A 16,153-nucleotide genomic window follows, 5' to 3' on the forward strand; every position below is an offset into this window, starting at 1 on the left:
GCCCGATTGTAGCTGAGATAGGCACCAGCGTCCCCCCGCGACCCCAAATGGAATAAGCGGTAGAAAAATGGATGGATGTAATGTCCCACAAATTATTGCCAATAAAGGATAATATTGTCAGAAATATTTTGAGACCAAATAATGTAATGTAAACCGTATACCAGCCCTAGGCAATTATTTTGCCACGGGGGGCAAATTTTGAGAAAAAAATGTGTCTGGGGGCCAGTATATCTATTTTCAGGAACACTAATACAAAAACTCACAATAATGCCTGATTGAATGCTAAAAACGTTATGACAGACCGCCTAAAAAAAACGCAATTGAATTTTAAGTTTTTTCACTGAATGAGTAACCCAGAATGTACATGAAAATAAAGAATGTGCGATTTACAATATTAACTATGAACGACAAAAACACTATATTGACAACATGTGAACGTCATCAATATATTTTACAATCAAGCGAAACACAACAAAAAAATGCAACAAACAGTAAAATATGAACGCGAAGGGTTAACAAAAAAAAACACCTACAATCTGACATATTTGATACATCACTAAGATTTAGGACTTTGTTGTAAAAAATCTCCTTCCGCGTTTGCTCCTGACATTTCAGGCTGGCCGCTCTGGAAACACTCTATGGAAACGCTTCCCACCCACACTGCTTGGTGCCTTGTCTGAGCTGCTGTGACTTAGAACAGTGGTCCCCAACCACCGGGCCACAGAATAATTTTTTATAAATTTTTTTATTTACTTTTTTATTTTTTTATTATTAAATCAACATAAAAACACAAGATACACTTACAATTAGTGCATCAACCCAAAAAAACTCCCTTTTTCATGACAAAAAAGAAAAGAAAAGAAAAAAAGGCCTCCATGGCTTGATTGCAGATCACAAATACACAAAAACAGGTACTAATAGGTAAGAAAAGGTGGTTTTGCATAATAGGTCCCTTTAAAACATGGGTGTCAAACTCTGGCCCGCCGTGTAATTTAATTTGGCCCTTGAGGCAATATCAATTTAGGATTAAAGCTGGCCCGCCGGTGTTATACAGCGTCGGTGCCGCTGTAACACCGCATTCACTGCTAATACTCATACTTGCCAACCCTCCTAATTTTCCCGGTAGACTCCCGAAGTTCAGTGCCCCTCCCGGGGCAACCATTCTCCCGAATTTCTACCGATTTCCACCTGGACAACTATATTGGGGGCGTGCATTTAAGGCACTGCCTTTAGCGTTCTCTACAACCTGTCGTCACGTCCGCTTTTCCTCCATACTAACAGCGTGTCACAGAATATTTGTGGCTTTAACACACACACACACGCAGAAGTGAATGCAAGGCATACTTGGTCGACAGTCATACAGGTCACACTAAGGGTGGCCGTATAAACAACTTTAACACACACACACACGCACAAGTGAATGCAAGGCATACTTGGTCAACAGCCATACAGGTCACACTGAGGGTGGCCGTATAAACAACTTTAGCACTGTTACAAATATGTGCCACACTGTGAACCCACCCCAAACAATAATGACAAACACATTTCAGGTGAACATCCGCACTGTAACACAACAGAACAAATACCCAGAAACTTCCAGCAAACTGACCAATAATTAACGTTTTATTCATGCATTTTCTCTGGCTACTTCAAGGCTTGAATGTTTGGTTCATTCATTATTGTTATTTTGTTTTCAAATTTATTATTAGCCTGTGGAAAAAATGTGATATTTACCTCAGAAGATTGCAAATAGAAAAAAAGGCATAACATTTTTATTTACATTGTATTTGATATGCCATTGATATTTTTTCAATTATTATTATTATTATTATTTGAAACTGGATTTTGCATGTCACTAAAGTTATATAAGCCTTGCTTGTTTAATATTTAATGCAAAACTTGTTTGGGTCCCTATTAAAAGGTTCATTTGTTCAACCTTGGCCCGCGGCTTTGTTCCGTTTAAAATATTGGCCCACTCTGTATTTGAGTTTGACACCCCTGCTTTAAAAAAAGAAAATCATGTATGTTTTTTGGGGGGAAACATTTTTTTCCTTCGCATTTAGGTATACTTGTGTATCTATTGAGTAATTCCCCGTATTATGCAAAAGTCTTTAAATAATGATTGATGTAAATCAAATGCACATGGAACTTCTCTTACAGGTGTGCAGAAGCACAATTATGTGTGTGTGGCCAAAGACAGCAACACACATCTGGAGCAACACCATTGTGATGCACTTCTTCCACCTTTACCACCGCATGCATCCTGTCAGCTACCAGCCTGTCCGCCAAGGCCAGTTTTATAAAGTTATGGCCTATACGGAAGTAAAACGCTTATACTGAATTCTGATTGTTATACAGCTGGACCACAGGAGCGTTTGGACCCTGCAGTTCTTCCTGTGGCGGAGGAGAGAGAATACGTCCTGTGAGATGTATTCAGGAACACGGCGGTGATGTTGTGAGGGTTCTAGATTCGGACTGTCCAGCTGATTTGATGCCAAACGCCGTTGAAACATGCAACCTTCAACATTGTCCTGCCAGGTAGTAAGTGTGCACTAAACAGCTTGTGTTGCATTTAAAGACATGCATGCTGTGTGTGTGTGTGTGTGTGTGTGTGTGTGTGTTGCAAGATGGCTTGTGTCAGAGCGAGGGGGCTGTTCAGCAGTGTGCGGGCCAGGAGAAGTACAAAGAAGCGTGGCGTGTGTGCGGCGAGAAGATGGCCGTGACGTCGAAGTTGATGAAAGTTTGTGCTCATATCAAATAAGACCCCCTGAATCTGTCGCCTGTGTGGTGGACATCTGTCCCACTGGATGGGATGCAAAGGAAGAGGTACGATAAGATTACCGTATTTTTCAGACTATAAGTCGCAATTTTTCATAGTTTAGGGGTGCGGCTTATACTCAGGAGCGACTTATGTGTGAAATTACTAACACATTATCGTAAAATATCAAATAATATTATTTAGTTCATTCACGTAAGAGACTAGACGTATAGATTTCATGGGATTTAGCAATTAAAAGTGACAGATTGTTTGGTAAACATATAGCATGTTCTATATGTTATAGTTTTTTTGAGTAACTCTTACTATAAGTTAGGTTAACATACCAGGCACCTTCTCAGTTGGTTATTTATGCGTCATATAACGTACACTTATTCAGCCTGTTGTTCACTATTCTTTATTTATTTGTAAATTGCCTTTCAAATGTCTACTCTTGGTGTTGGGTTTTATCGAATAAATTTCCCCAAAAAATGCGACTTACACTCCAGTGCGAGTTATATATGTTTTTTTGTTCTTTATTATGCATTTTCAGCAGGGGCGACTTATACTCCGGAGCGACTTATTGTCAGAGTTAGTTTGTGACGAACCCCAAGATGCAGAGAAGGAGTGAGGCATTTTGCAGGAAAACATGATTTGATAAAAAATACTAGAACAAGAACAAACCAAAGGGGTACAACCAAAAGCGCGCACGAGGCGGATAACAAACTAAGTAAGGGAGTTAGCATGGGAGCTAGAGAATAAGGAGCTTTACATGGAAGGTAGAAAAAACAAAAGGGGTCTAGCGTGGAAGATAGCAGGTAGCGAGCAGGAAAAAAGAAGTCGTAATGTGTAGTACAAAACAAACTGGAAGCAGGGAACAAAAAACAGCAAGCTACAAACATCTAATTGATATAGCTTACCGCTACGCTGCAAATACAAGACACAGCACAACACGACAGGAGCGACATCGACAAGACAATAATCCAGCACTGACTGGAGGACAAAAGCAGGTACAAATAGGAGCGGGCTGATTGACACCAGGTGTGGCCAGGTGCCAATCAGCCGCAGCCGAGGGGAAAACAGCGTATAGGGAAAAAACAGGAAACAGACAAAATAAGAGCGCTGACAGGAACTAAAAACAGGAAATACTAAACACACACAGAGGAAAAAAGTAAAACACAAACAAACTGTCAGTGGCAAGCCTGACACTTACACTCCGAAAAATACGGTACATTGTTGTTGTATTTCATTTCAAAGTGTGGTTCTGAGGAAATATGTTTCTTTAAACAGGGCCAGTCTACACTGAAGTCGGCGTTGATGCCGCGCTCTAAACCAGCTCCTTTGCATGTGTGGAGTCCTGTTAGCAGCCAGTGCTCAAAGAGCTGTGGCAATGGTAAGCAAACATGGCCAATCACGCCGACTCGAGTACAAATGCACAATAAAATTAACTGTAAAATATTTTTGCTACAAAGCAAAGTTTCCTAGCATTAATCTGATTGCATATTTAACTAGAATAAACAGGCCCTAAGAATCCTGTAAAACAATTCTGAATCCAGACGGTGGTCCAGATAAACCGCCTGATATCTAATCATTTGTTCATTATCCCATTTCTGACTTTTCCTGAAGGTTTAATCAAAATTCACACTATAGTTGTATCCTTGTTTTTTTACTCAGTCTGACAAATAGTGAAATATTCAAAAAAGTCATTGTCCCCAGTGTGGTTGCTGATATTGACAATATTCGATATGAACTATATGATACTCACTTGGATACTCACCAAGTGAGTATCCAATCACAGGACGCGTAAATGTCAGGGCCAGCTAGAAAAGTTCTTACTGACAACAACGCGTGATCTGATTGGCTATCGCAATTATCTATCAACTGTATGTGCATGTTCATTTACAGTGCATTGTTCAATCTGAAGGCCCGGGGCAGATTCCATACAGCATGGCAACATAAGCTCGCTGAATTCTGATTGGATAAAAGCTCTAACCTAAAAACAACAGCGCTGGAAGGGGCATAATATGACATGAAGAGAATATGAATACTTTTAGATATTTAAATAAATACAAAATTACTTTTATCTTTAATTATGATCATGATTTCTGGTTAACTTAGGCCAGCAGAGAAGGCCTTGCTGGCCTTGACGGCCCACCACTGTGTCACGATACAAACTTCAGGACACATCACCCATCCATAGTCCAATTTAGTGGAATGGTCTCTTTTAAAAGTAGATTTTACAAGTCCTGTTGTCATTCAACTAAAGTTTGTCTTGTCTCGTCTTGTTGGCTTTGACCGTAGGATTGCTCATTTGCATCAAAATTCTCATTACCACAGGGCAAAACCATCCTTGCCCAGGCAGTATAAATATTTAGGGTTTTGACTAGATTTGACCAATCTAATTCTAGGATCATGAACTGATGAAGCCACCTCGGATGATAGAGAAAACGTCTTCCAAGACAAACCAAACAGTCCAGTTGCGATCGATTGAATGACCTGGATGAATGAGAACTTTCATAGACACATCTCACCTAAAGTGTGTTCTCCCCTGCAGGAACAATGCAGGTATGGTTCTCATGCATGGACCGTCAGACCAGAGGGAGTTTACCTGACTTCCACTGCGATCCTTCAACCAAACCATCTCCTATATCGGAGAACTGCAACACATCACCTTGTCCTCCCATGTGAGACCCTAAGAAAAAGTCATAGTCGAAACATACCTTAGTATGATGCAGTGCAGGAATACCACACAATTCCAATTACAATTGAGCATTTTTTTTGCTATGTTCAGTAAATTACATGTTTTATGAATACTCATTGTGTGAATGCTCCAAAGCAGTCACACACACGGTTTTGTACACCAAAATTCATCTATTTGTATTTAACTTCTTCAACTTATTACTCTTTTTATCCAGATTTTGGCACACTCTACCTTCAAAATTTTTCACCCGATTCAAACCGTTCCAACTTCAAACTGTTCAGCCTATTCGGGAATCGCGGGGTTTCCTTTGACAAATTCCCAAAATTCCCAGATTTCCCGGAACTACAGGTTTTCCGGGACATTTTTCCCATTCAAATTGAATTGGCCATTTTTCAAACTTTCACCATTTCCTCATTTTTCAACCGATTCAAACCATTCCACCTTCAACATATTCCACCATCCTGGAAATTCAAACTATCATTTTTCCAAGTCCCCCAAAAAATCAGGGATTTTCCTGAATGTCTGCTTTTCCAAAGCCCTAGTTCTACCCTTTTTTCTGGCGACTACTCCTTCTACATTTTTCAACCCACTTCAACCGTTCTAAGTCAAAACATTCTGTCAGGTTGAGTTTGTGACGAACCCCAAGATGCAGAGAAGGCGGCAGGCATTGTGCAAGAAAACATCATTTGATGTCCAAAAATATAAAAATAAAGAAGAAACACAAACCAGGAACTAGGAGATAGGAAACAGGATATCAGGAAACAGGAACTTGGACGAAATGACAACACGCTGCCAACAGCTGTAGGATACAGGTACAAACGGTAGGAGCGACAAGTACGAATGACAATAATGCAGCACTGACTGGAGGAGAAAGCAGGTCTAAATAGTGGCTGGCTGATTGACACCAGGGTTGGCCAGGTGCCAATCGGCCACAGATGAGGGGACACAGCACTCAGGGAGACAAACAGGAAACAGAAACAAAATAAGACTGCTGACAGGAACTAAAGACAGGAAACAAAGACAACTGCAGAGGAAAAACTAAGACGTAGTCAAACTGTCACGGAGAAGCCTGACACATTCCTATTAATCGGCACAAAAAAATAATTTTTTTGTTTTGAACTACAAAAATTCCCGGTTTTCCCAAAATTCTAGGAATTCCCTAATACCATTTCTCAATTCAACATGTTACAACTTCAACATTTCTCCAACAATTTGAAAAAAATCAACACCAACCATTTCAACTCATTCAAACCATTCAAGTTTTATACCGTTTTCAATAAAAATATTGAAATTTCCAGGAAGTTCCCTTTGAAATGAATGGGACATGTTTCCAAGTTGCACAATTCCCACATTTTTCAACATATTCAACCCATTCCAACATCAACACATTCCACTCATCCTGGACATTCGAACTAACACTTTCTCAAGTTCCAAACCAAATTACGGTTTCCCTGGAAATTCAAACCCTTCAACATTCAAACCATTCCAAGATGCAAACTATTCTTACATTCATACTCCATTCTGTCAGCATTTCAATTCAACTTCAGCATTAGAGCATTCACATGCAATTCCTTCAGGATTTGCTTCATCTAGTCACTTAATGTAATGCCCAATGAGTCAGCTGTTTCAGTGACATGAGAATATATATTCTACCACCAGGTGGCGGTCTAAGCTAGGAGTTTGCAGCACAACGTGTGGAGGAGGGGTTGCCAACAGGGTGCTGTACTGTGCTATGGAAACAGACAGTGAGGAGAAAGTGGTGGAAGATTCTGAATGCAGAGACTTTCCTCGACCCACAACAGTGGTGTCATGTAACACCCACGACTGCCCGGCACGGTAATACAGCAAAACATAATCATAGCCATAATTTTAGCCATAATGCAAAAAAGTAAATAAAAAATCACTTTCCTTTGTACAGATGGAAGCTTCTGAGTACTTTGCCGTGCTCTGTGTCTTGTAACCTGGGTGTAGCACACAGGACCGTGTCCTGTGTCCAGTTTGTCCAAGGCAAGGAGAGCGTGGTACCGGAAGACCGCTGCCGTGCAGGAATCAAACCAGCCACCACTGTGCCCTGCCTGGTGCAGGTGTGCACATATAAATGGGATGCAAAACCGTGGAGCCAGGTACATCCATCCGAATTGTTTCTAAATATGTAAATTAATAATAAAACAGTTACAAAAACATGAAAATATAATCTACTATCAGTTTACTGCACATGAATGTGCATAATTGGGTGAATTCCATAGAGCATAAACATCAGCATTTATTAAAATTAGTATGTGCCTCACAACAAGAAGGTCCTGAGTTCCATCCCCAGGCTCGTGTGGAGTTCGCATGTTCTCCCCGTGACTGCGTGGATTCCATTCTGAGTACCCCGTATTCCTCCCACCTGCAAAGACACGCACCTGGGGATAGGTTGATTGACCACACTAAATTAGCCCTAGTGTGTGAATGTGAGCGTGAATGTTGTCTGTCTATCAGTGTTGGCCCTGTGATGAGGTGGAAATTTGTCCAGGGTGTACAGAGCCTTCCGCCCGAGTGCAGCTGGGATAGGCTCCAGCATTCCCTGCGACTCCCAAAAGGGACAAACAGAAGAAAATAGATGGATGGATGCCTTAGAGCAGGGGCCCGCGAACAGGTTTTATCCGGCCCACAGGATGAGTTTGCTGAGTATAAAAATTAACCCGGAATTTTTTAATGAAAGAAATTGCTGTTCTAAATGTGTCCACTGGATGTCGCAATAGCAACTCTTTGTATCTTTGTAGATAATGCTACTTATGTACAAAATAAACCACATGATGTTAGTACATCAGTCGAGGAAAATGATCAAACTACAAAAAAACACACTGTAAATGGGTTTTGATTTTTTTTTACCTGGATAGATTAAAAATGAACACCAACATATCACATGATTTATTCAGAAAATATAAATAACGACAAATAAGGATTGAATACTACTAACCGCAACAGGTAATTTAAAAAGAAACACAAAAAAACAACAACATTATGATTTGTACAATTTCAGAATGTGTTTGTTTTGTTTTTAAACAAAGAAAACAATCTTAAATTGTCTTTATTTTTAAATTATCGTGCTGGGATTTTACCAGTCCGGCCCACTTGGGAGTAGAATTTTCTCCATGTGGCACCCGATTTAAAATTTGACACCCCTGCCTTAGGGTCATATATTTTGATACTTAACGCATGTGTATCGTTAGCATTAGGGCTGCGAATCTTTGGGTGTCCCACGATTCGATTCAATATCGATTCTTGGGGTCACAATTCGATAATATATCGATTTTTTCCATTCAACGCGATTCTCGATTCAAAAACGATATTTTTCCGATTCAGAACGATTCTTTATTCATTCAATACATAGTATTTCAGCAGGATCTACCCTAGTCTGCTGACATGCTGGCAGAGTAGTAGATATTTTTTTTTAAACTTTTATAATTGTAAAGGACAATGTTTTATCAACTGATTGCAATAATGTAAATTTGTTTTAACTATTAAACGAACCAAAAATATGACTTATTTTATCTTTGTGAAAATATTGGACACAGTGTGTTGTCAAGCTTATGAGATGCGATGCAAGTGTAAGCCACTGTGACACTATTGTTCTTTTTTTTATTTTTATAAATGTCTAATGATAATGTCAATGAGGGATTTTTAATCACTGCTATGCTGAAATTATAACTAATATTGATACTGTTGTTGATAATATTAAATTTTGTTTCACTACTTTATGAACGGGACTCTCGCTGCTGTGTTGGATCCGCTTTGGACTGGACTCTCGCGACTGTGTTGGATCCATTATGGATTGAACTTTCACAGTATCATGTTAGACCCGCTCGACATCCATTGCTTTCCTCCTCTCCAAGGTTCTCATAGTCATCATTGTCACCGACGTCCCACTGGGTCATTATTGTCACCGACGTCCCACTGGGTGTGAGTTTTCCTTGCCCTTATGTGGGCCTACCGAGGATGTCGTAGTGGTTTGTGCAGCCCTTTGAGACACTAGTGATTTAGGGCTATATAAGTAAACATTGATTGATGATTGATACTTTTGGTTTGTTCTGTGTCGTGTTTGTGTCTCCTCTCAATTGCTCTGTTTATTGCAGTTCCGAGTGTTGCTGGGTCAGGTTTGGTTTTGGAATTGGATTGAATTGTTATGGTATTGCTGTGTAGTGGTTTGTTGGATTGATTTAAAAAAAAAAAGAAAAAAAATGATTTTTTTTTAAAATGAGAATCGATTCTGAATTGCACAACGTATTCGAATCGATTTTTTCCCACACCCCTAGTTAGCATGCTAACATTAACTTGTCAGTTTTGTTTAGCTATTTTTGAAAGTATACACCTGAGTCCTATTTTGGTGACTGACGTATGCTAATTGTTTTGGTTACCTGACACTTTCTGGCAAGCTTGCTAACTGTTAGCATTTCAGTTCGGCTTTTGGGCTTTCACACACAATTTCTACTGAAATTGTATTTCTTGTTGTGAAAATACTGTTTTAAGCCAGTACTGTCGCTTTCTCCTTGCATTGCAGTGCTCAGTGTCCTGTGGATATGGAATCCAGTCCAGAGCTGTGTCATGCATGGGTCCCTCTAAGCCGGAGCCCCTCAGCCCTCTCCTTTGCATGCACATGCCCAAGCCCATCACCATCCAGGGCTGCAATGTGGGCAGCTGCACGGACGTGCCGGTGCCACCAACCTTAGTTGTTATTCCCGCAATACACCCTGCAGTGAGAGAGCATTCCCACGCCTCTCCCAACCCGACGAACGCAATTCTGCCACAGTACCGTAGAAGAAAATTACTTCCAAGTCCATCCAGCACATCAACAAGCCCCTCACGTGAACACAGTGATAATTGCTTTAACACTCTCTTCAATCATCCCCACGGGACAGTTTATTATTGTTTGCTCCTCACCAGATGCATGCGGAGAGCTCATCTTGCAACAGTCAGGCACGGTGGACTTGAGGAACGTTACCGGTCGATGCACTTTAGCCATAGGTCGACCCCTGGGTGAGGTCATTCACGTCAAAGTAGAGTCGAGTTCCTTAAACTGTGAAAACGGTGAGTGAGCATGATTTACTGTCATATAACATAGTAAACTTTTCTAGGACTAAAACTTGTCTCTACAGGAGAATACGCGGTCTTTTTTGATCGGTTGGTGCTTGTGAGGAAGTGCGATCGGGCAGCAGTTAGCGTGTTGACAACCAGAACCAACGTACTTCTCGTTGGTCAGCATCTGCTCGTTCCTGGGAATGGAGTTTTGTTCACCTACAGCTCACAAAGAAACACAAAAAAGAGCCACTATCAAGGTATGAGAGCACAAAGTTAATATTTCTTTGAACTGTTCTTTTTTCAGGGAAAAACGATCAGTGACGTGTATCTTTTAACGATTTTTAAGAAATAATAATCGGCAGTAAAAGTTTACCTTTATTTAGGGTTTCTCTCAAAGGAACACAGTGGTACCTCAACTGAAGTGCTTTGAGATAAGTCTAAGTCGCAAAACAAAAACTTGAGTGACAAACAATCCTGTCATTAGATGGCGTAGCGAATGTTACAGTGAACCCCGCAAGATTGACCCCAAAACACCCAATCTTACTGTGCTTTGCTCGCATAAGATTACAGCTAGCTATTGACATGGCTTTGTGTTCCAACAATGGTGTCGTGGCATCATGATGCCGGAGGTCGTCTTTTCAAGATCCAGAGGAACGTCAGGAAGCAGACTGCGGGTAAGAAGAATGATTTAATGTCCAATAAATCAAGACGGGATACAAAAACAAACAAGACAAGCGTGCTTGTAGCACGGGAAGCTAACGGAATAGCTAACAAGGAAGCTTGGCATGTAAACCGGAAAATAAATGGTATAGCTTTGCTCAGGAATCGAAAATACTTAGCCGTAACGAGTTGCATGGAAGCAAACAAAAGCACCGGTGCCGAGAGAGGCAGGAGAACGGACTAAATAGCTCTCTGATTAGCGCCCAGGAGCAGGTGAGCGTCCCAAACACTAATCAGAAGCAGGTAAAAGCAATCTGCAGTCTTGGAAACTAAATCACAAAACAGGGGTTCTGAAACAGAACTTAAACAACAAGTGAATCAAAACTAGACTATAAAAATGTGACCCATTACCTACCTGCTTGGCAATCAGCATCAAGAGTTGGAATTGGGGGTTAAATCACCAAAATGATTCCCGAGAAGCTACCACCCTAGTCTGTCAATCCAGAGGCACTACCCCCAATGTCAATGCAATGCTGCAGAGTCTTGTCAGCCACGACAGCACCACAGCATCCAGACCCTTAAGGAACTCTGGGCGGATCTCATCCACCAAAAGGGCCAGCCACAGAGGAGCTTCTTAACTTCCTCGGCAACCTCAGCCCCAGAAATAGGAGAGGCCACCGCGTAGTCCCCAAGCACTGCTTCCTCATTGGAAGACGTGTAGGTGAGATTGAAGAGATCTTCAAAGTATTCTTTCAACTGATCCACAACATCCCCATTCGACGTCAGCACCACTATACACAGAGTTGACACTGCCTGAGGCGGCGGATGGTGTTCCAGAATTGCTTCGAAGCTGTCCGGAAGTCGTTTTTCTATGGCTTCTCCTAACTCCCATGTCCGAATTTTTGCCTCTGCAATCGCCAAAGCCACACACCACTTGGCCTCATGGTACCTGTCCGCTACCTCTGGAGTCCAATGAGCCAAAAGGACCCGATGAGACTCTTTCTTCAGCTTCAGTGCTTGCCGTTCAGTTATACCAGAACGGCAAGCACCGACCACCTTACGGCCACAGCTCCAATCGGTTGCCTCGACAATAGAGCCACGAAACATGGTCCACTCCGACTCAATATCCAGCACATCCCTCATAACATGTCCGAAGTTCTTCCAGATGTTGGAATTGAAACCCTCTCTCAAGGGATACTCTGCCAGAAGTTCCCAGCAGACCCTCATTATGAGTTTTGGCCGGCCAGGTCTGTCTGCATCCTCCCCCACCACTTTTCATTTGTATTGTAATCTTCTAAAATTGTTCTCTGATTACGACTTCTGTTAAAATGAAGCCAATAATGACATTTCTTTGTGGTACATTTTCTTTTGAAAAGTATGGTAAATGGGTTGTACTTGTATAGCGCTTTTCTACCCCTTTTTAAGGAGCCCAAAGCGCTTTGACAGTATTTCCATATTCGCCCGTACACACACATTCACACACTGACGGAAGTATGGAAAAGTATCAAATACATTTTGGTATCGATACCAAAATGTTGGTTTCAGGACAACCCTACATGGGACAGAAAAATGTTTTGAAGGTTTTTGATGCAAAAAGCAATCCTACTGTGAAAGCCAACGACAGTCGTCGAAGTGCATTAGCATTGAGGTATTGTGTGGCAGAACGATCGCTGTAGACCGACTACTAAAAGTCCAAAATAGTCAGAATATCCCAGGTAAGCAATCTATTCAACTGTAAACCATTGGCACAAATAGTTAGAAACATTCTGGTCACAGAAGGTGACCAGAATGTTTCTAACTTCTGTTATTTGTTGGAGGCTAAATTGCAAGTCTTTTAGGAATGGTTGAAAGGACAGTGTTGCATGTGGGAGACAGGTGGTGTTATAGACCACATCCTCTGTTCAGGGATGGTTTTTCAACCTTGACTTAGATGGCTTTCCTCACTACTCTTTCGTGCCATCCAAAAGACACACATTTATTCTAAGACCAACTAAACAGTCCAGTTGTGATCGATTGTATGCCCTGAGATGACAATGACCTGGATGAATGAGAACATACATAGACATAATAAATATGTCTTAACTAAATTGTTAGTAAAAATTTAAGTGCGGATAAAGATACAGCTTGTCCTGGGTATGACGTTAAACTACATCCAGGTATGAGATGGGAGGTTGTGTGCGGGGTTAGTGAGTCCCAACTAACTAATAAAATGCACACAAAGAACCGTTTGCACCTTCTCTTGTGACTGGCGAGCGGTCAGCGCCATAAAGCTGAGCGGGTCCCTGGGTAAATGGGGCGCGGACAACCAACAGGACAGAATAAGTTCATCAGCCCAGTAAGGAAATTAGTCTAGGAGAAGGATCTCTGATATAAAATACCCCTTCCGACCCGCACCAAGCCTGCGTGGAAGGTGTAGGCTAATAACCAGCATGAAAAGTACGCCAAGAATACGGCCCCCAGTCCCCAGCAGTTCCAGAGTTCCAGACCAAGATGGCGGTTCGTTAAGGCAAGGAACAGGGGGTGCTAAGATCGTTCACAATGGCAGAAACATGCTGAGGCTTTCGTCCAGCAGTGGACTGACAACGGCTAATGATAATGATAATGATGATGATGATGATGATGATGATGAAAGATACAGCTTCACCACTTTAGTTATAATTTGTGCGCTTCAAAATTGTCTCTATGACATTAGCGCCAGACTTCTTCTTTTTGTTTGATATTGTCATTACTGCCACAAGTGGTGGAAAAGTGCATTACAACTAAGTACCGCTGCGGCCTATACGGACCACAGCTGAAAAACAGATATATTACATTCTGTACTATACTGAAGCAGGGAGTGTTTAACACTAGCCAAGGATGTTTATATAATATCAATATGGCAGACATTTATTCATGAAAATATGAAAAAAAAAAACGATTCTGTTTTTGACGGAAAAGCAGTTTGAAAGAGATATTGTAGTAGTCCACAGAAGTAATGATGTACAATATTATTACATTCCTTCATAAAACAAAGTTAGTGGTAGTACGTGATATAGTATTGTGTGAGAGTTAGTTTTTCAATTTAATAGGCATGTTGCACGTTAACAGGATGCTGTTTTGGTGGTCCAAGCAAAAATGTAATTGATTTTAATTCATTTCAATGGGTGACGTTGATTTGAAATACAAGTAGTAAGTTGAGGTACTACAGTACATAAATGCACTTTAATACTTTTATTCAGTTGTAATAAAGGTTCTCAAATGTATTTTAACTTGAGAAGAACTAGCATGATTTTAATCACGATTTTTTGCAGCTGCCCTTTTAATTTGTCAACATACAATAATTAGGTAGCACTTTTTGGATCGACCAATACTCAGAATAATGGCAAGTCCAAGAAACTCAGTTAAGATCTAAGACAGTGAATTGTTAGGTTACCACGGGTGTGGGTCGGCTTTTGAAGCCATTTTTAACAACATCAATATAAGCGTTTCATCAGCACCTTGTTATAGTCTGAAATAAGACTCATACTGTCACTCTCAGCTTAGAGGGAATTGGTTAAGATGTTCAAGAATCACAAAGGCTCATGTTTGCCTGAAATCAACAACGTATAGTTTAAAGGAAATGTCCAGCAGCCCACATGGACCAGCCAAATGCCTTCTGAGCTAAAAAGAGATTTATGGCTCTTGAAGGGAGCCAAATCTGTTGAGGAGCCATTCAAAATACTAGTTCATAGTTATATATATATATATATATATATATATATATATATATATATATTTTGGTAACTCAAATATCAAGGAAACTATCAATTATAAGATTTGTATCACAATAAATCAAATATACATATTCCACCAGTATTTACTGTACTCTAGTGGTGGAAAATATTCTAAAATATTAATGTAAATGTTTTTATCGGGTGTTTTTATTGTATACATTGTTTTAGGCGGTGCCTTATTGCCATGCTCGGACAATGATATCACTATTTTGTATTTTTTCTTACTTGAAATAAACTTGGCACAATAAAAAATACACACAATTCATGCAAGCTAAATTACTTAAACCATTTTAACCAAACACAAACATGTATACCCAGTAAATAATAAAACAACGTTAAATTGTTTAAATAAAAAATTGGCAGCTCAGTCGACATAATTTTACTGTATGGTAAATGGTAAATAGGTTGTACTTGTATAGCGCTTTTCTACCCCTTTTTAAGGAGCCCAAAGCGCTTTGACAGTATTTCTACATTCATAATCTACTGTGGTTTTCACTCCAAATTACTGTTAATGGAAAAACGGTACCTATCTTATTTTTACAGTGAAATTCTCGTGACTGAGCTGCCTATTTTTTTTTTTACTGTAACATGTACGGTTGTTGTTTTGACAGTGCAATGCTGTAGATGGAAAAACGGAACAAATAGTATGTTTAGAAATTCGGATGACTGAGTTGCCATTTTTTTTAATCGCAAAACCCATGTAAATATTTTTTTTTTTTACAGAGCATTAGTATGAATGGAAAAACTAAACCACATTTATTATTATTGTAAAATTCTAACAACCAAACTGCCAGTCTTTTATTGTAAAATATATGGTTGTGTTTTTACAGTGCATTACTGTAAATGGAAAAACAATACTGTTTTAACTAAGTGAATGTCATTCATGACCAGATTGACCACAACTGAATACAGTCAGTGCAGTCCTAAAAAATCTAACTGAATTATTACTGATTAGATAAATACAATGCTTAGGCTCGCTGTGTATTTATTTGCCACTGATCACATACAATTTATGCTTCTGTTGTAAAGATTGTGACAAACAGCTGTTTTCCTCCTTTGGAGTCTTTGAGAATCCAACAACATCTGATACGAACCACACCTGTCGGGTCCTAATCAACTCCCCTCCCTCCAGGAAGATCAGAATCCAGGCAGTGCACATAGAATTAGTCTTCAACACTACAAACTTTCAGTCTACATACATTATGGTGGGAACTTTTTAACCAT

General features: G+C 40.2%; 1 protein-coding gene across 2 annotated transcripts in view; it reads left to right on the forward strand.

Annotated features, from left to right (window-relative positions):
• The window catches only part of adamts13 (ADAM metallopeptidase with thrombospondin type 1 motif, 13), a 39,086-nt gene that overhangs the window by 22,262 nt on the left and 671 nt on the right, over nt 1-16,153 (forward strand). The window contains exons 18-28 of one of the 2 annotated variants that reach the window (XM_061906879.1): nt 2,161-2,290; nt 2,359-2,538; nt 2,628-2,826; nt 4,046-4,148; nt 5,310-5,439; nt 7,116-7,292; nt 7,375-7,579; nt 10,000-10,312; nt 10,383-10,526; nt 10,595-10,774; nt 15,959-16,134. In XM_061906879.1, coding sequence (XP_061762863.1) covers nt 2,161-2,290; nt 2,359-2,538; nt 2,628-2,826; nt 4,046-4,148; nt 5,310-5,439; nt 7,116-7,292; nt 7,375-7,579; nt 10,000-10,312; nt 10,383-10,526; nt 10,595-10,774; nt 15,959-16,134 — 1,937 coding nt within the window. The remainder of the gene's footprint in view (nt 1-2,160; nt 2,291-2,358; nt 2,539-2,627; nt 2,827-4,045; nt 4,149-5,309; nt 5,440-7,115; nt 7,293-7,374; nt 7,580-9,999; nt 10,313-10,382; nt 10,527-10,594; nt 10,775-15,958; nt 16,135-16,153) is intronic. The other variant, XM_061906880.1, reaches the window with a different exon arrangement.

The sequence above is a fragment of the Nerophis ophidion genome, linkage group LG07 (genome assembly GCF_033978795.1).
Source record: "Nerophis ophidion isolate RoL-2023_Sa linkage group LG07, RoL_Noph_v1.0, whole genome shotgun sequence".
Taxonomy (NCBI): Eukaryota; Metazoa; Chordata; class Actinopteri; order Syngnathiformes; family Syngnathidae; genus Nerophis; species Nerophis ophidion.